Source organism: Pyrus communis, chromosome 7, assembly GCF_963583255.1.
Source record: "Pyrus communis chromosome 7, drPyrComm1.1, whole genome shotgun sequence".
NCBI classification, from domain to species: Eukaryota; Viridiplantae; Streptophyta; class Magnoliopsida; order Rosales; family Rosaceae; genus Pyrus; species Pyrus communis.
The window spans coordinates 4,806,156-4,831,663 of NC_084809.1; the positions used below are offsets into that span (position 1 = coordinate 4,806,156).

Below are 25,508 nucleotides of genomic sequence, written 5' to 3' on the forward strand. Positions count from 1 at the left end.
CTTGTATTATAATATTTAAAAAATCTATTCTGAATTAAATTCGAAAGTTCCTCAAACCAATAAAAATTAAAAGCTGACGACGAAGTCAACTTAAAACTTACAAAGCCAACTTAGCCATTTTACATGTTATTGTATTGGCAAATCTACGAATATGACAAACTAGGGATGACTCAATTTTTTTAGTGTCCTCTGCAATCAATCTCGGTGGGGTGGGGGTGGTTTAAGGCTGGCAAGAGACTGCACCACCACCAACGCATCACTCTCAAGAACCACCTTCTAATCTCACCATTCTTTTTTTTTATTGGAATTTTAACGAAAAGTTAATAGTATTGTTCATTTTAACGAAAAATTATATTTTTACACTAAAAAATCAATTCTAATACTATTCACTTTACCTTTTATTCATTAAAACTCAAAGTTTTCAAACCCTTTTTAATATTTTTTTTTTCTCCTTTGTAAATATCTCACAATTTATTCTTATATACTTAAATTAGAGATTCCGCCATTTCCAACTTCTAAAATTATGGACCCAAAAAGTGCAAGTATTCTCTCTCTTTTAGCAAGAAAATGCAGGCAATTCATCACTAGTACATCTCATAATTGCATCATTTTATTTTATGCCAATAAAATAAATAATATATCATCGCATGTCCCCTAACACAATAAAAGAAATAAAATAGTCCAATCCTCTACACTTTTCATATCATATTAAATTTATGTTTATGATGTCGACAAAAACGTGTCATTTTTGTTTAGAATGTGAAGAAATTGACAAGAAAATATGGATTTTAGGCCCAGGAGATCAAGACTGAGAAGGCGAACCATACCTACTCCAATTGAATTAATTTGTAATTATTTTAGTAATACTGTTTTTGTTCCATAGCTGCGGAACATTAACTAGTTAATTTCACTTATTAATAATATTATTTCCTATCATAATAATATTATTTCCTATCACAGTCAAAGTCATTGCTGCAAGGCAAACTAAGGTTCGAGGAGAAGAAGCAAATCTTGGCATTTGGGAAACCGCGTGAACGTAACAACACCACCACTGTCGCAAAATAATAGGTAAAATACAACGACGTAGAATGTCTGTAACTCCCCTTCCCGCTTTAATATACAGAAGCAATTAGCTTTGAGTATATATTATTTAAAAAAAATATTTAATTTGTCAGCAATTACTCAACAGTATGAACAAGTAGATAGATATCCAGCACGACAGCGTTGATGTGGAGTGAGTTGATCTTGAGATTGAAAATGAGAGTGGGTCCCTTCCAGTTTGACGAGTAGCTTGATGGCATTGGGTTTTGCAGGTGATAAGTCTGACAGTGATGTGTATGAACATGTAGAAGATCATATGCATCCGAATTTTATGCAGATAACACCACGAAAGATTAAGACACTTGTTTAATCCTAAGTTTAGAAGACAAAGTTTTGGGGTATGATGTGTCGTTTTGGCAACATGTTTCACGCTTTCTATGCGTCCTTTTTGAATAATAATATATAAAAAAATAAAAGTCACTTTTATCTTATTTTCTTCGGTTACCTTCTTCAATTTCAAATCTAGAATTAGCTTAAGGAAAATTAATAAAAAAATATTTGAAAACTTTGAGTTTTAACGATAATGACAAAATAAAGGGTAAAGTGAATTGTACCAACATTGACTTTTTAGTGTAAAAATATGATTTTTCGTTAAAATGAACAGTACCGCGAACTTTTCGTTAAAACTCTCATTAGCTTAATTAACCTAATGGATGGCTCGGAATGATGATTTGATATCAGCGATATTTAATTTTCACTTTGTTAAAGAGAAAATCTTGATTACTGAGTTACCAAGTGAACTTAGAACTCAGCATAGTATGAAAGTAGTTGAAATTATGATGGAAGCTAGCTAAACCAAAGCTTTATAGTTGTTATTTGTTCAGAAAGTTGTTGGTGATATCACATTAAGCACGACTTGAGTCTTTAAGTTGGGCACAACTCCATCCAATATATACGTAACAAATCAACTCATCTCATTTTGAAGAAAATATCGAGTTCAAATCATATAGACAGTCATTGTGCGATGCATAATGAATCATATAAGCACCTCAATGGGTTGTCACATCTCTCTTCTAAGGATTGAGATGCTAAATTCAAAGTAAAATTTTGAAGAATTGCTACCATTGCTCTGGCTGAAGTAAAAATGAAGGTCTGTTCCACCTCCGAAGTCATTAAGTCAACGAGAAAGTGAACTTTAACGAAAAGTTTTTGGTACTGTTCACTTTAATGAAAAATCGTATTTTTACACTAAAAATTTAATTCTGATACTAGTCACTTTATCATTTATTTTATCCTTATTGTTAAAATTTAAAATTTTAAAACCATTTTCATTATTTTTTTTTCCTTTTATAATAATTACTGAATTTCTCTGCAATATTGTTGTGACATGTTGTGGTTACAGAAGAAGAAAATGACACCAGGGATGCGTTTGTAAGTCTGCAACTGCAAGGTAGTGGTGCCACGTTTATCTGTAGAACATTCTCGCAATGTCACTGTATTTATCCATGATTCCATGTGCCTTGGATTTATTTTCCAATGATACTTAAATACTCAAAAATTAGTTAGAACTTCTACTTAAAATTTATCAAAATTATTCGTTGTCAATTTATAGAACTATGTATTTATAATCAGAACTGTTCATATTATAAATCACCATATAAAGATCGTTTCTGTAAAAAATCAATTAAAACTAAGATCGTTTAGTCATCAAACTATTTAAAAACAAATGAACAGTATTGATAAAAACATTATGAACCGTCTCTATATTTGTTATAGATAATTTTTACAATGTGATTTTCATAGTATGAACAATTCTGATCGTAAGCACAAAGTGTTGCGATTAAAACATTAAGAATTTTGAGTATGAGTTCCTACTTATCTTTGAGTAGTCAAGTATTGTTTCTTATTTTTAGGCACCTCCTTGAAAAGTGATCCCTTCCTTCTGATTCATCAAATCAGGGAATCTGTGCCATTGAAATTTGATCTAAAAGTTATAAATATGGACATACTTTAAAAATTATAATAACTTCAGTTATTGGATCAATTTTTAATGACACGGGTTTCTTGATTTTATGAAGAGGTATTCATCAATTTCCCCCCTGAACTTGTGACCATTGGCCAATTTCCCCCCTGAACTTTAATTTTGGCCAATTTCCCCCCTCAACTCTCATAATTAGTCAATTTCCCCTCTGAACTTTAATTTGGCCAATTTCCCCCCTCAACTCTCAAAATTAGTCAATTTGCACCCTACTATTAATTTTTTTTTTATAATTTTCCATCTATTCTTTTCTTAATTTTCAATCTTTCTAATAGCTTCCAACAAAGTACTAAAATTAACATAAACTCACCTGCATAATATAGGGTAAAATGTACAAAAACATAATACAGTTAGTATGTGACATGGGTTGATTATAAGAAAAAGTTATGAATCGGGTTTAAAGCATGTAGAAGAAGAAATAATAACAAAAAGAAATAATAATCCTAAACTCATGGATCAAACCTATTTCAATAAAATGGGTTATTCTTAATAAGGAGTCGAAAATTATGAATAGACTAGCCATTTTTTCACTAAAGCTCGATTCTCCGCAATTTACTTGAACTTAGCTTTCACTTTTATAAAGAAAATTGTATTCACATACAAAAATTTACACATCAATCCTTTTTGTTATCAATTTTGTATAGTCAAAAATCAAATAAAATTACTCCATACTGATTTATTATGACTAATAATACTATCTATGATAAATTGTAAAATTCTAAATTTTAATCTATTTGTAATAGGATAAAGATATAGGAACATGATTAACATACATCTTATTTAGTTTCTTACACACACTTGTTTAATTATGATCAAATTAAAAAATTAACAGTAGGGTGCAAATTGACTAATTATAAGAGTTGAGGGGAGAAATTGGCTAAATTAAAGTTGAGGGGGGAAATTGACTAATCATGAGAGTTCAGGGGGGAAATTGGCCAAAATTAAAGTTGAGGGGGGAAATTGGCTAATGGTCACAAGTTCAGGGGGGAAATTGATGAATACCTCTTTTATGAATTAGGAGGAAGGGATCTCCACCTCCTCCATCGCTAAACAGTATCAGAAGCAAGCAACCTGCTTCAAAGGGGACCCATCTGCAACATGTTTTTTCTGCATATTTATTTGACGTGGTCTTCCACCTATACATATATCACGATGATATTCTGGAAAAGAAAACAAATCCTTGTTGCCCCCACTTCATGAATCTACCGTCTGCTAGCTAACGAGAACAAAATAAAGTGTTGCCTGTAACAAGAACGAGCTACTTCCAACATTGTTTAAGGAAGTTAATTAAGGGATCCTAGATGATGATTAATTTCTGAAAACTATATATATATATATATATATATATATATTACAAAATATATTATTAGAAGATGGATGACACATACTTACAAGTTAACCGTGTTGCTAAAAGTTGATAAGAGAGTACGTTTTTACTCAATTATTTTCGTAGGAAGAGGTTGCATTAATTTTATATGGGTAATGCCAAGGAAATCAATTTTTTTTTAGAATAATGCTAGGGAGATTAAATTAGTAGACTAAATTTGAAAATTAAATAATGTGTCACTAATAACAAAAAAAACATATTAATCAACACTAAGTAATAATCTAATCATCAATTTCCATATCATTTAGTTTACAAAATTTAGTTTGCAAATTTAGTTTCCCTAGCATTACCCAAATTTTTAACCCAAATTTGCAAATCAAATAATGTGGTTATAGATAATTGAATTATTAATTAAATATCAATTAACATGTTTTTTTTTATTGATGATATATCATTTGATTGCAATTTGATTTAAAAATTTTGTTCTTCATAATATTATTCATTTTCTATACCAAATGAGTTTTACTGTTTTCAGGACTCTTGGAATTAAATAGAAACCATCATTGGAATTGATGTAACAACAGATCTGCCCAACCCTTGCGGATGGCAATTTTAAGATTTTTGACTGAGCATCTTCAATGAAAATAGTTAAATTCATTTGATCCTGGCATGACGATTTGAAGTTAGATGTTAAATTAGGAAAACTAATAAAAAAAAATTGAAAGTTTTGAGTTTTAAGGATAAAGATAAAATAAAAGATAAAATGAATAATATCAAGATTGACATTTTAGTATAAAAATATAATTTTTTGTTAAAATAAACAGTACCGCAAATTTTTCGTTAAATTTATTTTTATAAAAAAATGAGTCAAATTATTATTTTTATATACAGTGGGACCTACAGTAAAAAAATTGTGGAAATTGGTTTGGGTACGGTATGTGATTGATAGATCCGTAAGAGACAAACATTTATTAAATAAATCAAATTAATGAATTTGATATTATTAGGCCATGATGTTTTTTTTTTTTTTTTTTTTTAAATTTAACGGCTTTAGTACCGTTTACTTTTGACAAAAATAACATTTTTATTCTAAAAAGTTAATTTCTGATACTATTCACTTATAACATATTTTTGTCATTTTGACTAAAACTCAAAATTTTCAAGTCATTTTCATTAATTTTCCTTTTAAAAAAACGCCTGGAACGTTAAGCGTCAATTCAACTTCATTTAAAACTCATCGATCGGAAGAAATTTATTATCATTTTATCCTATTTGGCACTTTTGATATTTTTTTGGATGTGAGCTAAAATATTTGATTTAGCAGCCCATCGTGATGCTTCTATCCTAAACCCATTAATTGACAATAAATTCTACTTAAGTTCTCTTTCAAATTGTCGCATTATACATGCCCGACGCTCTGCAAATGTCGGGGCATATAGATCGACCAAGTTGGCTTTGTTCTTTGATCTTGAATCTTTTTGGTTTATTTAACCTCTGGATCTTATCTGTGAGGTTCTTTTGGAAGATTGCAATGCTTGATTATCAATAAAATACTATTGTTTCATCTCGAAAAAGTGTTTGGTATAGTGATATTTCTCTTCAACTTATCACAAGTTATATCCCACATTCAAATATGTTGGAAAATATTAAAGTTAGTAATTTGGTTTATTTTTATGCTAGGGTTGTTTGGTATTTATGCATTCTATCACATGAATTATATATGGTTGTCAAATGCTAATTATATTACATACACGTAAGTATTATAGTCAAACTCATGATTTTGATTGCTTTCGTATTATTTATCAGGGTTTACTATTGCTTTCTTGTTTGTTATCAATTAGGTCTTTATACATTCACCCTCTAATTATTTTCTGAAAATATGTAGTCCTTCGATTATGTAGCCGTCTTAGCAATTTGTAGTCTTTTTTCTTTATTTTGTAGTCTTCTTTCTGTATTGTAGCCAATGAAATAAGAATATGAATTTGTATGTTTGTTCTTCATTTTCCGTCCTTTCAAAAATTTCAACTACATTCTCCAGTCTTCCTTTCAAGAAAGAATAAATTTAATTTGTTTCTCTTTATTTTTGGTGCTGAACTGTTGGAATTGTTGGATTTCATGCCAAAGAAAAAAATTCTCAAAAGATTAGTAAATTCAACCAGATTCTGTATTATAAAGGCATATATCTTGTGTTAACTGGCTGAAATAGCAGTCTGATTAATTTGTACATAAATCTGATCTAAGTAAGCATCAACTAGAAGCCTTTAACAGATTCTGTGATCAGTTTAAATCAAAACCCGGATTCTTTTCCCACCTAGCTAGCTTGCATGCAACATATAACCAGACTCCAAACACGTACAATGGAGGACAAAGCTTTATAATTATTATGATATTATATACGGCTCTCCATTTTTCATAGGGTTTTTATCACAAGATGTACTTTCCTCACTTGCTCCTGCCAACCCAGTCACATGATCAGCTTCTCGGAGCTTCGGATTGTTGAAGAGAAAGGGATTTTTCTGTAATTTTTGTAAGAAAGTTACAGGAGATAATTGGGTGGGGAAACTGTACGGAGGTGGTGGTCGCGGGCTGGTGGGTAGGTGGGAAGGTGGGGAAATTGGAGGGATTGAGGAGACGGTGGTGGATGTGGTTTTTATTTTGTTTATTTTTCTTTTCTCTTCCTGTTTTGTTTTTATGGATTTTAGATTTTTAAATAATTTAAAAAATCATTATCTTTCGTATATTTTTTTTTGGTCAATGTCTTTTGTATAATTCACTTGGCATTATATTATTAAACTTGTGGACTTTATATTTGTATCATATCAAGACTTAAATAAAATAATTAAATTAAGAGAAATTCTTATATATTTTATAATATTAACACAATAATTAACATTAAATTATAAAATAACAAATAATTCATAAAAAATCTCGCTTTAAGAAAATTTCTTTAACATTTATCTTAAATTAATGTATAGTGATAATATTTAGAGATAATGAAGATCTTTATTGAAGTCGATGCACTGAACAAAAAGAGAGGTCAATTTCAAGAATCAATTTTAATAGAAGTCTTTCCCGTATATATTGCATCAATCATTCAATCTGATAACTTTCTGACTCTGATTGAACGCCAAACTGAGGTACATTTGATTTGATTTTCATAGGCCATTAGCGGAGCACTTTGAAAGGGAATTATACCATGAATATAGAAGCAAAATAGTTAGCAAAAGTGGTCAGTGCCAAAACGTTATAAGATTTCTGGTTCGTTCGAACTTAAAAAATTATATATACTCAGGAAAGAGAAAAAAATATAAAAGGGCAGCAAGCTTGAGAAGTGGGGAAGAAATAAGAAAGAAAAAAAATTAAAAGAGAAGTACCAAAAGTTTTTGTCTATTTAATTTATTTTACGTGGTTATCGGAGACTTTAAATTCTCATCTTCTCATTATTTAAATAAATTTAGTATAAATTATATGTTTGTTAAAAAAAATTATTTTTCATATTTCATAGAATTCAAAAACTTTTTAGTGTAATATAATATATATTATCTTTGATAAAAAAAAAAAAGTAATATAATATACATTAGGTCAGTCATCAGCAAGTAGACTGTCTCTTTATGGCCCTGCATTAAAGTTGAATGGTTAGGTCATCTCCAACCAATTCGGTCAGAGGATTATATGATTAAAAATAGCTCGAAATGATTCGAAAATCATCTTTAATCGAGAATTAGGTCAAAGAGCTCATGAGCCCCACAAGACCAAAAACACCAAATTAGGCCAACCAGTTGGCCCAAATGAGCCAACCCAAAGTTTGAATAGCAACAGCTACCTGGCGTTGATAGCTAACGTCATGCTAACGCTAGGCTACTGTTGCATTTGAATTTTTTTTTCAGACAAAATTTAAAAAAAAAAAATTCTAATTTTTTTCTTATAAATACCTAAGTCATTCCTACATCATTTCTCACATAATTTTCATAATTTCATACTATCTTACTTTATTTTATTTCAATTCTTCACATTCTATATTAATTCAATTAAAATAATAAATTAAAATAAGGTAGTTTAATTTAAGTAACCATGTTAATTCAATTAAAATAATAAATTATGTTTGGCTTCTGGCCCTTTGGCTCCATCGGTTGGAAATGATTTTTTGTCACAGGGATATATTTGGCCTATGATCCTTTGGACTCCTCGGTTGAAGATGGTAAGAAATATAACTTGACATTGTTTATTAAAATATTAATTTCTTGGATGACTATATGGCTAAGGCCATCTCCAATCGAGGGCTGGCCAGAGGGCTTGTTTTAGCCCTCTGGCCCTCCTAGAAATTAATATTTTAATGAACAGTACGTGCCATATTTGCTTCCATCTCCAACCGAGGGGCAAAGGGCTCGTTTTAGCCATGTCACAAAAAACCGTTTCCAACCAAGGGCCAAACATAATTTATTATTTAAATTTAATGTTGTTTCATGTTACTTAATTTAATTTAATGTTGTATAATAACTTAGGAAGTTACAGGAAACAAATAGAATTTAAAAATAAAAAAATAAAAAACAATTTAAAAAAATTTTGTTAAAAAAAAAAAAAAAAAGCTTTAAAAAAAAAAGTCAAAAATAACGGCTAGTTGATGTCAACTAGCCGTTGTATTCAAAATTTTCCATATTTGTGTCGGTTATAACTTACACTACTTCTGTCAGATAGCCATTTATTTCAAAAAATTTCCGGCTATTTGTGTCGGTTATAATCGACACCATTTTCCTTATTTATGTCGGTTATAACCGACATCAAAACCAACACTATTTCAAAATTTTCTAGCTAGCCCGGGGTTGGCTGCATGTGGCCAACCCTTTGGCCGTTTCAGATTCCATGGGGTCCACGAGCCCTCTGTCCTAACCCTCGGTTAGAGACGATTTTTGGACTATTTTCGGCCTTCTGGACCCTTCAGTTGGAGATGGCCTAAATGGATCCCTTTGGCCATTTTTCGGTTGGAGATGACCTTAAGTAGTAGCTGGAGGATCCTTGTAAGGATTTTAGGGATCCTCCAATTATATCCTTTCATCGTACATTGTGCGGTAAAAAAATATTGTAAATTTTTATTATTTAATATTGAATATAAACAATACTTGACAAAAACTGATGCACAATGAATAGATGTGATTCAAGGATTCCTGAAATCCTCATAAAGATGATCCAATGAGGATCCTCGCTCAAGTAGTAGTAAGCTAGCTGCTAGTTGGGGGTTGGGAAAACAAATCCTCCTTCAATCTTCCAAATTGTGAAGTGTATGTGTAACTACTCCTTGTTGGGTGTTTTTGTATGGTTGACTCCTTTTTATATATTTTTCTGTTTGAGTTATATTCTATACATGAAGCAAAAGGTTTCTACCTTCTAAAATCAAATTTTCAATTAACTCATCACTTTGGTCTCTGATATTTAAAATCAATATAACTGATTTTTTAGATTGTTCACCCTCAATCATTCTGGTCATTCTGTGATAAGTCTTCGTTAAATTCAAGATATTTTTGTCAAATCAACCTTTTCCTTTGAACTGGTGATTTCTTCAATTTACTGAAGATTTTTCACATAATGACCAAAACGATTAACAATGTACAATCCAAAGAGCACTTCTATTGAGTTTAAATCTTATTGACCAAAGTGAGAAGTTATGACAATCTCATAGACCATTTTGGCTAAAAAAAATCTAAAAGAAATTCAATATACAATTACTTCATTTGGAAAGGACAAATACCTAAGGGCCTATTTGATATCCTATTTGAAAATTTTAATCATTTCTCAAAATATTTCTTAAGAACATTTCTTGAAAACAATTTTCTTTAAGACTAAAAAACTTAATTGGTTTTCGATTTAAAAATTTTGAAATCTTACGACCTAAACTAGACAAAGAGATTTAAAAAGATGGAGTCGCAGGAGAGGGAGAAAGAGGAGAGAGAGGAGGAAAGAAAGTAAAAGATGATTGAAGAAAAGAGAAATAAGAGAGAGGATCGGACGAGATAGAGAGGAAGACGGGTGAGAGAAAAAATCAAGAGAATGAAGATAGCGGATTGGGGGAGAGACAAAAAAGGTAAAAATAAAAAAGAGGAGAGAGAGAGAGAGAGAGATAGATTTGGAGTGAGAGGGGAAGAGTAAGAGAAAAGAAATGAGTGAGTTTTAAAAACTCTAAAAACTCACTTTTTATGTTTTTAGAGAATATATTATATTTTTGAGTTAGTTTTGAGTTTAGTTTTTTAAAATAGTCCTACCAAACAAGTTTTTAAGGCCTAAAACTTGAAAATTGTTTTTTAATTAAAAAAGTTGGATTCAAATAGGGTACCAAACAAACTCTAAAATTTTATGATCATAAAAAAATTCTCTATAGTTAAGAAGAAAATAATTGATACCCAAAAAATCCTATCGTGACAGGGATGAGGCTAGGTGTGTTTAAGTACACGGTGACTAAATTTTATTACCGGTAGTCACTTGCTACTAAAGTTTAACGGCATTGTTTCCTATTTGTAAGTGGGAGTCCAAATCGCCCACTTATTTTGTGTAAAGAAATAAAGTTTGACATTCACATTTCATGCTAGTCCGTATAAATATTTTGGTTATTTATTTCGACTAAATTTTTTAGGGAGAAAAAGTGAGCGGCTATTATTTCAACTAAAATGAACAAATATGTAACTGTATATATATAAAAAAAAATCTAAATTGAACAAATATGAATTGCATGGGCAACAAAAACGAGTAGTGCAGACTTTACGTACGCAGAGACAACACATGGTTGATGGTGCAGCAATATTAAGCAATTGTCAAAACCTTAGGACAATAATGTCAGAGTCAAGTGGCGATTGCACTGATCCACTTAACTTACAAAGGTGACAAAATTACAAAAAAAGTTAACAATGAAATAATAGGATCTATGTTGAGGCCCTATTTTATCGACTCATGTGGTAAAGAGTTGTGAATCGTAACACGGTGGCGAAGTCTCCACCATCTTTTGGTATGCTACTTTCGCACGCAAGAGACCAAGATTCAGAAAATTGCAGATTCGTATTCAAGCTGTGACAAGCTTTCCGGGTTCTCTATCTAGATTAGAAATCAAGTATTATGCAAACTTTGGATTTTGATTTTTGGAAAGATTTTGACGGGGATATCTGGGAAATGAGGTTGGGGGGGTAACGAGAGGGAGAGAGAGACAGAGAGACAGAGTGGATTCAATAGCTTGAGTTTCTTGTACATTCATGGCAATGGCGTGGGAAGTAATTTTGCTAGGATTCTATGGCAAATCTCAGTATTTGGGACTGAGGTGGGAGGCATAGGAAAGGCCGGAAAGGGTAGGGGTGGGTGGCGTGGGTGATAAGGGCGGGGAACATTTGTGTTTACCGATTCATTTAAAAGTAGTATCTAGTCACAGAGACCACAAAAAAAAAAAAAAAAAGTGTAGCTTTTATATTTTGTTGTTATTTTGTTCTTTTCAAGTTGTAGTATCGCTCTTGAAGAATATTATAAGCATGACTAACTTTTTCAATAGCCGTCAAATTTTCACAAATTATCTTATTAGTCCCCGCAATTGAAGGGGATTATGAAGTCTGAATATTCCTGGGGAAGAAGATGAAAAAATAAAATTTAATTGGAGATTTTTGTGCCTTAATTGACTCCAACTCTAATTAACTCACACGTCCATCTCAGAAAATAAAATTAAAATGGGCAAACAAAAATTGGATGATGGGTTTTTAACTAAATAATTTAGATGATAGGTTAGATAGAGGGACGTAGATGGGTTGGTGATGATACCTAATGGGCTTGGATGGATGGAGTTATTACCCGAGTGTCCCCTCTTAAGCCCCATTGAATTTATGTCTTTCCAAGTACATGTTTGGTATTGATCTGCTTTTATAAAACGTGAGTATAAAAAAAACGAAGCTCAAAAAAATGTTTGGTAAACACTTAAAAACAACTTATTTTTGCAGTTTTGGGTGAAAAAAAAGCTGAAAACGTGAAACAGCAAAAATGAGTTTATTCTCACTGTACAGCAGAAACAGTTTTTTTTCAAACAATACCAAACCAGCCCTAATAGTAAGCGTATGAGTTTTGCTCTCCTGTCGTCGTGCGCATGAAAGGAATAAATGTCAACGGTTCTCTTTTGTGTTTTCATGCGTAGGAGAGTAGGAAAGCTAGACTCATATAGACTTTTCACTCATTTACTCGTAAAAACACATGTATGGGGATAATTCTGAGGCCTATAAATGCCTTCAAGCACCCCCTCAATTCCCCTTTACAAAGGTTGAAGTACTTGCTAGCTGGCTGCCAGTCCAAATTATTGTCGAAGTTTTTGGTACCTAAAGATCAAAAGGGAGTATATTCGCTAAACAACACCAAGGGATGTCGTGCTAATTTGGTGCCTACAGGATATTAGGTTTAACAGTGTCTAAGTGCAACAAGCATACTTTTAAAATTGCAAGATTTCTAGCAGCTAAACAATTCCATGCTGAATCTTTGAACTGTATAAGAAACCAAATTCAGATGATGTTAAAGTTCTGGTCAACTTGTAAACGAGTTGGATCGCTAACGGGTTACTCATTAAGAATTGAACAACATGGATCTTGTCCATAATTTGGTTTTCCTATACACCATCAGCTTGTTCCTAACGTGAGGTTAAAGGTAGCGATGGTGTCAACCTAATCTATTAAGGCTACACAACTCTTTAATTCAGTTTCATACACATTATAATTAGTCAAGGGCTAAACTCATACTTCCAATATCACTTGCATAAGATTTATCATAATTCTCGAGGAAAAATTCGCACAGAATATTTGCCAGAAAAGTGGATTTTTGGATTATCTTGGCATTGTTTGACTTTAAAAAAGAGTTCCTCGTAGCCGGTTAGACTATTGAATAAAATTGGACCCTGTTAATTATGAAATATAGTTAACAGTTGCCAACCATGCATGCTGATAATTAGATAAGATTATATGTTAATGTGCATGGTCGTAGGATTTGATTTTGGAATATATATACAGACTAGAAGGTAAGCAAATTGTTAACAAGGAGAGACCACCAAACTAATTGCTTCACTTAATTTGACTAAATCAACATTCTCTTATAATTAAGAGAAATGTCAGCAAATTGCTTGTGATTCAGGACAACATCCCATGCCAGAAAGCAATTTTTGCCTTCTTCACTCTCTTTAAGTGCACTTGTTAAAGAAATACATGCCCCTTGAGTAAAACTACCGCTCTTTGCCTGTTTATTAAGGCCCAAATAATTGTAGCCACCTGATTATCTGCAAAGTTCATACTATTCATGTATAGTATATTAGCCGCCCATATGCAAATAGGACTATTTTGATAGTTTTCTGCACATCCACCCCAAAGTTGCCTTTAATTTTTCTTTTTCTTTTACAAACGATATACATTAGTAGATTAAATTGTTAGTTATTAACAAGAAGAGAGATCAGTGGGGATTAAATCCACATTAGGGTGCACAGCCATTATTACTTTTTACCATTACCGTAAAGCGAAGATTTTTAATAGAATGAAAGCATTTTCATTAAGAAAAAGGGTCCTTGTGCGTACATTGTCGAACAAAAAATAAGGAAAAAGGTACCAGTTAAATGCATTTTTGGCCCTTGTATATTAGCAAGTAGAGGCCTCCTATATATAAAAAGGTCGTGTATGGACAATTACTAAGCCCAAAATGAAAAATACTGAATTTATTAGGGCAAAGACATACCAGGCCAGATTTTGGAACTAATATACAAAAGCCTTTCGAAAATAGTTTTGTCGCTGTGGAGCTTGAAACTTCAATATATTTTGGATTTAGAATTTTCGGATATTGGAGCTGGATTCCATTTTTATACAAATATTTGTTCTGCAGTAAGTACTCAATCTGTTGCAGGAACATCAAATAAATGGAGATCGGATGTACGTGCAACCTTCTTCATTGAAACTTCCCCATATATCATCCATGGTACAAAGATAGCAATGAATTTTAGCTAAGAAAGTTACATAACAATTAGCAAACAATAACATATCATGTGTCGATGCTTTAGTAAAACACAACAATTTCTCCGTGTTCATTTTGTAGTTAATAGTAATAGGCTTTTCAGAACATAAACTTATATACCTACTTACACAGCACCACTGTTAATGAGGATAAAGCATGTTGTAGAGGTGTTATACATCAAAGAGGATTTTCATGATAGTAAAAACCCTACCAATAATCTCACTCTGTAACCTCACGATAACAAATAAAATGTAAACAATTAAACAGTTCAAAATACTAATTATAGTAATAATACAAAAAGAAACACAAATTAAAATTTGCTCCTCTCTCATCTCTCCATGAATACTGATCAGTTACCAGTACATCTCTTAACAAATTTATCTGCCCCTTAACAAAGCCTTCTCTGCAGTTTCCACCTCTTCTAAAATCCTCGCCTTTCTCTTCGCCGGAAGCGGAGCTGTCGGTCCAAAACTAACATAATGCCCTGAAACCGCATTGATTGCTGAGTAAATGTCTCTAAAAGAAACCCTACTGAGCAGAGTCTTCTCCCTCCTGTACTTGGCCACCCATGAGTTTGATGTTTCTCTCAGCTCCGCCACGGCAGAAGCCACATTGGGGTCGTTTCTATCCATGTTAATGGTCGTTCTGACCTTGTTGATAATCTCCTCCGTTTCTTTTACGTACTCCTCGTCCGAAGCGGCAAATGCTGCTGGTGTGAGCGGGAAGAGCCATGCTGGCGAGGACAGAGTTGCTACTGCTGCTGCCGCCACGAAGGATAAGAATTGGCGGCGTCGAGGTTGTGGGATTGTGGTTGTGGTGGTGGTAGTGGATTTGGTGGACTTGATTGGAGGAAGAGCTTTGAGTTTAGAGGTAGGAGTTAGGAGTGTTGGTGAGGCCATGGTTGGGAGTGGAGGAAGAGAGGATTGGGGAGGAGAGAGAGAGTGTTTGTAGGAGTAAGCAGTTATTGGATTTGTGCCACGTGTGCTTATCATCTTATCTTATATTTTGGTCTTTTGGATGAGAGGTGACCCAATGAGGCATTGTATATAGATCTGCTTGGGTGTATGTGTTGTTAATTAGTTTCACGCTACATAAAGTTGTGAGGCCTTGACTGTTCTAAAACAACAAAATTAGAGGGTAGAAAGTTGTGCAAGTAACACTAGACTTGGAGTATGGTGGCCAACTTGAACTAAGCAATAGGGTGTAACAATATTTTGGGAGATTTCAAGCTCGACTTATATAGATCTATAATACTATATATAACTAACTTACTGTATGATTTATAGGAATAAAATACTATTATTTCAAAAGAAAAACTTTGTATGTCGTATGATAGATAAAAAGAAGTCCACCCATGAAGTATGATATAATAGAAAAAAACTTACATACACCTAGAATACCATTGTCAGGTTGATAATATCTGAAATCAAGCATGCATTGTCATTTATCATTTTAATTTTCGTTATTTGTTGCTTGAGCCATAAATAAAATTAAGTTTTGTTATAGGGCTAATCTATCCTTATTTACAGAAAGTCGTACAACTCCAGCTCACCAACTTCGAACCTCAATTTGTGATCCTATTCCAGGAGTCAGACAATCTCAACTCGTTCGAGAGCTCAGACAGGTTTTTCCCCAGAAGTGTGTCTACCACACAGACCACCAGACTTGGGCATATCTCGCCTTCTTAAAGGCCAACACACGTGTCACCTGAAACGCTGACGTCGTGGCTGCAATCGTGCGAAACGTAACAGGACACAACTAAGGCCATCAATAAAGACTTACAGTCATTGTCAATCCCAACTTACCAATCTACCCCGACTCCAACTCAAAATATATGATTGAGGTTGTTCTTTCCTCATTGCCTATAAATAGAACCAGAGGCCTTTAAGCTCAGGACCTTTGTCAAATTCAATTTGTATGATTATACCCAACCTAGAGGAATTCTTCAATCAACCTAACTTATTTTCAACACAACCCCAATTGTTCTTCAGCAAATGTCTAATTCTTCAGCTACAATCTCAAAAGCCTATATTCGAAGCAAACATTGCTTACGATCCCTGAGATCTAAAACTTTTACAGCTTTGCCATCTCATGAAATAATTCGGTTGACATGCAATTCTAACCACCCTAATTTTCTCTCCAAGGCACATGTTTTGTACCAAGTCCAATATGATACCAGTGAGCTTAGTGGGCTATTCTAGCATTATCTCACCCTTCATGGCATGAATCCTACTGGAGTTTTATTGGTTTCTTTATATTTTCAGTTTATTTACATTTCAAGTCATGTAGCTTGGCCCATCGGCCTAGATTGTACTTTTGTAAACGTTGTATTGTAAACGTTGTAATCTCGACTTCATCATGAAATGATTATATTCATCTGTTTCTCACTTTAGTTTCCACTTCTCTTTTATTTACATTTTAGGAAAAAACACACAAATTTACATTGAATTTTAAGTCGGCGTTTGCTCGAGGCACATAAAAGAACATAACTGGACCAATGTCCTATTCAGTGCACAATAATTTGGTTAAGAAGTCGATTTACCCACAACTTTCACAAATATTGCCTGTTTGCAACTTCTAAAAGTGGCACACTTATCTCTCTTTCTCTCGAGCCATCTGTAGTGTCAAGACTGAAAGCAACATTCGGGTTAAATACATATTGAACCCAGTTCAAACTCTGTTTGAGTTTTGACACCAAAATTTATAATGTGTAATCAACTTCAAATATCAAAGGGAAGCGTTATTGGCACTCCAAAAATCTCATTCTACACTCCTCATAAGTGTATTTTTCTTTCCTAATATAGAAAATTTGAAGTGTAGAATGAGAGTTTTGGAGTGCTAATAACAATTCTCATATCAAATTCCAATTACAAAGAATTTCTCTCATGGAAGGAAATATCCCCCCAAATCCCTCAGTCTATAAATATATTGAGCCCAAATAATTCAGGCAATAAAAACATTGGGTTATAGATTTTGGACTCTGACCAAATGTTCAAATCTAAATGGTCTTGTTTGGGCTGGTGTTCTGTCAAACTCATCCCCTAAGTCCCTCAGTCCCAGACTCCTAAGTGGAGTCTACAAAATGCATTCTGCCGAAGAAATTTCAATAGCCACTTTCATTGCCTTTACACAAGTGGAGTCTGCATAATGCAATCTGTTTCAAAAGCCTAACAAAAAGGTCATTACATCTCTTGTTTTGTCCCCCAAATTCTTCATTTCAGTCTTTAGTGCTTGCCAAATTTTACTTTTGAACTTTATTTACCAAGACCATGTTGCTCAACCTCGGTTTTAGTTGAGATTTTATTCTTTACTTTGTACGTATGAACCCCACCCAGTCCCTATCTTTATATTATTTATAGTATAATTTGGATGCAAAAAGGTAATTGGGTACAAACTTCTTGCTTCATAAAGAAGCCAGGGTAAACATTTGTGTTCCCTTTTCATCATTTTACCTTGCACCCATACATCTAAAAATGAAATTGTCCTTAACTTTTTTGACTTGCAATGATTAGTTTGGTCCAGCGGCACACAATATTCACTTATCACTTAACAAAGAATGTTTCGAATTTACTCTCACAAAGCGATAATAATATATTTATAATGAGTACGATATGGTGCATTATGGTTTATTGTTGCTGAGTTAACAGCCTAATACAAAGTGAACTACAAGCCTACATATAAAATGCATTTGAGCATCACTGCCAATAATAATTGGGAAGCCTTTCGTGGAAAAAATAAGCTAAAATACAAAATAAAATTGAAAAGGAATCCGAGGGCCATGTTATGAATGTATTGAACAATGGTAATTACTAATTAGAACACTAGATGAGAATTATGACACTTTGCATGATCATTCCATATGGTTATGAATCATGATCAGTAATCATGATCAAATAATCATTTGTAATTAAAGAATTAATTATATGTGGACTACAATTCAATAGACAGGTAGAACACAACAAAGTTGAGATAATTGAGGGCCTACACTTTAAGAAAATTTGGTGTAAAGATAGAAAGCAGCAGTAAAGCCATGACTTTAAAAAGTTTGTGGAAAGGATATACATTGGTTCTTCTGAATTTTGTTAGACTATGAATAAACAGGAACAAGAAAGTAAGAATTCAATTTCAATTTTGGTTTAGTGCTTGGATTTTTCAAATAAACAAATATATCAAAAAGCTAAAGGAACATAAAAAGTTAGAGCGTATCCATAACCGTTTGTCCACATATCCAAATTATGGAAAAAGTATTCTAGTTTTATTTATTAAAAAAAATGAATAAATTTTGGATATGTTGATATAAACTACATTGGTATGAAACTCGTCATTAAGAAGTGATGGTGTTAAAACTCAGACAAAATTTAATTGGGTTTAAAACGTATTTGTCTTGAGTGTTACTTCCGGTCTCAATGCAGTGAGATGGCTCTAGAGAAAGAGAGAATATGCGTGCCACTGTTGGAGGCTGCCAACATATAGTGTTTGTGTTTGAATGTTTGTGAAAGTTTTGCGTAAAATCAGACTTTTTAACCAAATGATTGTGTGCCAAATGAGATGCTAGTTCGGTTAAGTTCTTTTTTATGCCTCGAGCGGACTTAAAATTCAAGAAATTGAGATTAGAACCATTTACAAAAGAGAATTGGGCTGATGAACCAGTCTACATGACTTAAAAAGTAAATAAATTGTAAAATATAAGAAAAGCAGTAAACTCTAACAATATCCAGGCCATGTAATTAAGGTAGAATAATGCTAGAGGAATTCTTTTACCATGAGGGTGGACTGAAGGGAAAGCTTTGTCTCAAAGAGGTGATTAGTTTTGGTTGGAATGTTCATTAACCGAATCATACCATGAGGTTGCAATGCTATAAATGCTTTAGATCCCAATGATCCTAGGCAGTGTTTGCTTTGATGAAAGCTTAGGGTTGTAGCTGAAGACCTGAGAGAGTTGCTGAAGAGCAATTGGTTTGTGTTGAAAAGCAGTTAGATTGATTGAAGAACCACTTAAGGTTATTAATCATAAAGATTAAGAAATGACGAAGATGCTTGGTTTGAAGGCCTTTGGTCATATTTATAAGCCGCTGGGGAAGAGCAACCTCGATCATATAGTTGAGCTGGTGCAAGGATAGATCAATCATTTGATGCTGATAATAATTGCAATTCTTGGTTGCTGGCCTTCATTTGGGAATCTGGGGCTAGCGTGTCTGGTGGCCTTCTGCTGGGAATCTGGGACCGGCGTGTCTCTTTAATGCATGTCTGGTGACTCGTTGTTGGCCTTGTTACGATCGTTGCACAATTGTTGCGCATGACACCAACATGTCTGGTGATGCGTCCCTCATTGTTTAAGGAGATGAGAGATTATCAGGATTAGTCGTCCACATGGTAGATGCGCTTTGGATGGGTAGAGTTCGAGCCCTTAAGCAGTTGTGGAATAGTGAAAAACGGTCGCCCGAGCCTTAGAGGATTATCCTAAATTGGGCCTTAAAGTCGGTGGGGCGTTGTCGCATGACTTTTGTAAATATAAATATATTGATTTCATAGTAGCCTTATTTTTTTTTTATAGTCTAAACAAGAAGAGTCAAAATTAAGACATCTTACTTATCACTCGACTAAATTGAGAAGCTTCAAAGGGATCTACCTAAACATCACACAAAATGAAAGATTTAAAAAAAAAAAAAAAAAAAATCTCAAAATTAGGATTTCTTATTTAAAATTTCGGATTTTGCTACAATAGATATAAGTTTGTAGTCTGTCCCTAAATTTTCATTTGCTTTATTTTAGTGTCATACTTGACCAATATTATCTTTTCCATACTTAATTTTTTATTCTGCATGTTTGAGCCAATGTCGGCATTTGATGCATTATTTTGTAGGTCCATATCGAATCATATATTCTGCAAAATAGGTCATTATTTTGTAAGTCCGTTTTTTTTTAACTTTTTAATCTTTTAAAAATAAATGCAAACGCATGTTGGTTGGTCAATGCTTAGGGTTATAAATTATCAGAAATAAAAAAGCTAATTTTGGATTTGCAGACATGATCTTCATTTTCAGAAGAAAAAGAGGCCCATGTGAATGTAACGTGCTCTTCTCATACTTTCAAAGAAAAAAAATATGTCTTGAATGATATTATTTTCTAAAATACATGGAGGTATATTTTTCGAAAATATGTATACATACGTCAACAGTGGCTATCTCACAAAATAATGTGTTATTTTTTAGACGAAATTGTGTATTGTTTTGGTAAAATGAAATATGATTATATATATGATTTTGTATGCATCTGTAATTTTAATACCACTGAATATTTGATATCCATTTGCAATTATTTTTGTAAAGAAATTATAAGGGAATGTAAAAGGCCTATTCCTTTTGAGCTGGGTTGCCTGCCCTTCATTATCATTTCCAGTTCCACATGATCTGGTTTAGTACTGTTCCAGACTTGCTATTCACGATGAAGGGGAACACAATTTAATTGGGTCAGACTCACAAACCTCACCTTGCAACTTGCAGGCTAGATGTATACAACTACAAGATTTGTGGTTATAGATTAGGGTTTAAGTTTGAAACTGAATTGTAGGGTTGCAGTACTATCTCAAATGGATAACATGTGAACAAAGCACAAGGAGAACAAGAAGTTCTTAGGTCGTCTCCAACCGAGAGCTGGCTAGATGGCTCGTTTTAGCTCTCTGGCCCTCCAAGATATTAATATTTTAATGAACAGTATAAGATTATATTTGCCCCCGTCTCCAACCGAGGGCCAAAGGGCCATAGGGCTCGTTATAGCCTTGTTATAAAAAACCGTATCCAATCGAGGCCCAAAGGGCCAAACATAATTTATTATTTAAATTTAAAAACTACAACAACTTAAATTCAAATCCAACAACAACTTAAATTTAAAAACGACGAATTAAATTTAAAAACTACAAATTAAATTTAAAGGAATGGTGAATGAATGGTTTAGGTATTTATAGGAAAAAATTAGAATTAAAAAGAATTAAAAAGAAAAAAAAAGGCCCAAAAAACCTATATAAAAAAAAAAAAAAATTCAAATGCAATCGCAAGCTGACGTCAGCTAGCTGTTGCATTTGAATTTTAGTTTAAGGATTCTTGTCTGTTATAACTGACAGGAATAATAATTTTTCTGGCCAGTCATACAGCCAGAAATCCAGCCCTTTCAGATTCCGTGGGGCCCTCTTAGATTCTACTAGCCCTTTGGCCTAGCCCTCAGTTGAAGACGGTTTTCAGGCTATTTTCGACCCTCTGGCCCTCTGAACTATTCGGTTGAAGATGGTCTTAGGGGGCAACTATACATAGAGGGCCATTGGGTCTTATGGAAGAAATGCAAGAGCAATTATCATAGCGGGAGAGAGTTGTTTTATGCGACGTAGTGAACTTGCATGTCACAAAAGTATATTTATCTTATGTTTCAATGTTTTCTTCTTCTTATGAGACAAAAGAACACGTGATGAGAGATAAATAAACAAAGAGGGTATATTCGTGTTTTAGGGGTTTTTTTTTTTTTTTTTTTTTCATATGTGACAACTCCAAAGAATTTTTACGAGTGAACAAGCTTTTTCTAGAGCCAATGCAGATGAACTTTTTCAAGTGACAACCGAATTTCTCTAATTCATGTTCATCCAAAACTCACTATTTACGACAATGATCAATGATGCTTTATGTTATATGTACCATCATTTTTCAAAAAAAAAAATTATGCTCATCTTCTCTTCAACATCATATTGAGACAGCTGCATAAGGAGTTTAAGTAACAGACAAGTTTGGTTAAAGCCTAATCTTATGCCATGATTTGTGTTCTTAGAAGGAAAACTTAAATCCCCACGCTTTTAAAAGTTTTAAGTAGGGTTGCTTTCATTTTTGCCAAAATTGTCATTGCCAACCGTAGCTTAGTTGTTAGCTTATCCCCATCTCCTTTTCTTTTTCCCTTCCCTCTCTTCATTTAAATCATCATACTTGTGATCGATCCATAATGGAACAAGTAGAATGTGTCTATGCGTCTAGAGTCAGATTCAACTTCATCATACAACTAGTTACAACATACGCCATTAGGCTCAGCATTTAAATCACAACACTTTAAACTTGATATTTATATCAAAATAAAAGGACAGAGATTCGGATTCTTAAAATTTGATCTAACGGTTACAACTAATGGAACCTTCTAAAAGTGATAAAAATTGTAGCCGTTGTATCAAATTTCAAAAGTCTAAATCTTCGGATCTTAGAACTTGGTGGGAGAGATCCGGGGATCTTTGTCCAAAATAAAATATATAGGAAGAAAAAGAGGAAGGGAAAAAGGAAAATGAGGCGGACAAGAAAGCTAGCACGGACGGGGAGGTGAGTGTGTGTGTAGGGTTTGTAGTTGATGGGGAGAACCGAAGGACTGAGTGAGGGAGGGAGGGAGGAAAGTTGGGCAAGTTGGCAAATTTTGTTTACGTCGTCGTTACTTTGAGGGTGGGACATTCGGCCACGGCACGTGTCCCGAGTTTGTGTCAGTTTGGTGGGTGCCTTTCTGTCTTTTCAACTTCGAACAGTAACACCAGTTCCAGGTTCACACTCTTTCAATCTTCACTCCGTAATAATGGACTGGATTCTCTTCTTCTTATATCTCTCCCTTTGTTTTTTTTTTTTACCATTCAAAAAGAAATTTAATAACTTAGAGTTGTATCACATATTTAATGAGTTGTATTTTTAAAATTTTTTTAGTTGAAATAGTCATTAATATTGATGTAATGTTTTATTTTAATCTCTAACAATAAAAATCAATAGAAATAATGTTTGAGTTTGTTCACTGTAGATCATTTTGATCATTCCATAAAAAAATCTATTAATATTCTTGTTAAATTGTTATGTGAACAATCACTGGACCCATCTTTTTAAGCATATTTTTACCAAACCAACTTATCCACTTAACGAGGATATTTACAGGTTTTTTTTTATGGAATGACTCATAATTTACAGTAGACAAACTTCAGATCACTTCTATCAAAATTCATTATTAGGGATCAAAATAATGAATTATGCCAATTCATAGACTATTTTAGTTAAATTTTTTTTTTCTATATGGTTTTTGTTCAAAAATCTTTCATCTTCTCCACCATTATTCACATCGGAAAATGATCCTTGTCGGATCATTTTCCTGAGGATTCTGAGAATCCCGTGATTGTGTCCATTAATCGTACATTGTTCAGTCAGAAATCATTTAAAATTTAAAATTTAAAATTAAATATAAATAGTACTTAACAAAAATTGACCACACGATGTATGATGAACAAACACGATCACGAAATTCCCAAGATTTCCAAGAAAATGATCCAGCGAGAATCCTTTTCCATTCACATCACCGCTTTCCCTCCTCTTCCACACGTTACTCATGGTACATTTGATGGGATTTGGATCCTTTCCTGAGCTTCCTGAACAAATCACACAGGTTGTTGGATTTTAATCTAATGACTATAATTATTATAATTTTAGAGATACTCTTTATTTGTAACCGTTGAATCAAAATCTAACAATCCGTGTGATTTGCTCAGAAGGCTCAGGAGGTTGAGCTCAGCAGAGGATTCAATCTGATGGAAAATTTTGATCGTAGTTTGTGGATTCAATTGGATTTGACCAAAAGCATTAAAAGCAATAAAATAAGGATCATTAAATATGAAGCACAATTTTAAGTCATTAGATTTTTTTTTCTTTCTAACCGTTTAAATTAAAAATAAGGGATGAGAAGAAGAGAGGCGAGAGACAAAAGAATCATCCTCCCATAAAAATAACATGTAAAGATAAATGTATTTTTGTGATATTTTTCATTTTGTGATATTTTTCATGTTTTTTACCGTTAGTAAACATGCTTATGAACTGGATGAAAACGATTAACCAATAACTAGGTCCAAGTTTTGAAAACAATGCAATATAACATAACATTTGAGACAAATAAGAGCACAAAGTTAACTACAAAAGATAAAACATTTGATTTAATCACCAAAATATACTTACTGCTAATACAAATTTATTCTACAAATTGACATAACACAACAAATAAGAAAAACACCCTTAAAATAACTTGCATGTAGCGAGACTACAAAACACAATAAACTCATGCAGAGTTTCTGGAATTCTTACAAAGAAGGCAAAAATGGGCTAACCAAAACAAAAACCACAGACAAAGAACACCACTTGTTGTGATTAAGAGCTGCCACCAGGGTCGACCACGAAATAGACACTGTAGCTAAATAAAGCACACCACAATGGCGCATTCGAACCAATTGCCCCAAAAAACTTAAAAGGTCAGGATTGTCACCGACTCAAAGCCAAAGTATCAAGGGTACGGGAGATTTCTCTTTTTCCTTTAATCGGGATTTTTTTTTCCTCTAGGTTTGAATGTATTCTAATCATGATTATGATGATTACAAAATTTTAATATTTTGACTATAACTTTCAATCAAAATATAATTGAAGGGATACTAAGTTAAGAAAAATAAGTCATATATAAATCAGCGTTCAATGATACATTATAACATTGTAGTTTTCATCATTTACATTTTGATTAAAATTTTAACTTATTTTGATTTCTTACAACTTACAAGCATTTTTTTTTGTTGAAGACTTATTACAAGCATAAAAATTGGAATTTCATTTTTCCTTTTGAAGTAACAAATTGTGCATCATAAAAAGAGATTTTCATTATTTCAATGGTGGGCTAAAAGTCAAATTACTCCCCAAAAGTTTTCCCCAAACTCACTCCAACCCAAGGGGAAATTTTGGGCTAAATGCTAAATATTAAACCAATGCCAAATTTCCCCCAAAATTTAGCCCAGAAATGGGAGTGGACTCCACCCAATATTTATCGGAATTTAAATTTTTTTTAGATTAAAATGTTCATAAAATTAATTTACGATAGTCTAAATATTTATTTAAAAAAAAATTAATTTAACAAAAAAAATAGTCTAAGTTCATTCTTTAATAATTCCAGGCTAAAATTTTATGCTAGAACGGTTGGAGCAGAAAAGTTGTTTCTGAGCTAAAAGCTAAATTTTTCGGCTAAAAAATTTAGTTTTTAACCCAACCATTGAAGATGATCTTAGGTTGGAAGAATAAAAAG

The 25,508-nt window shown here is 32.9% G+C and overlaps 1 protein-coding gene across 1 annotated transcript; it reads right to left on the bottom strand.

Annotated features, from left to right (window-relative positions):
- Positions 1-14,449: 14,449 nt before the first annotated feature.
- LOC137739619 (photosystem II repair protein PSB27-H1, chloroplastic-like) lies at positions 14,450-15,412 on the bottom strand. Its single transcript, XM_068479251.1, has one exon. It carries the CDS (start codon positions 15,392-15,394, stop codon positions 14,780-14,782), a length of 615 nt encoding a protein of 204 aa, XP_068335352.1. The 5' UTR covers positions 15,395-15,412; the 3' UTR covers positions 14,450-14,779.
- Between the last annotated feature and the right edge of the window lie 10,096 nt (positions 15,413-25,508).

Bases quoted from the DNA above. Each gene is read 5' to 3' on its own strand.
- LOC137739619 (XM_068479251.1), bottom strand. From the start codon at position 15,394: ATGATAAGCACACGTGGCACAAATCCAATAACTGCTTACTCCTACAAA.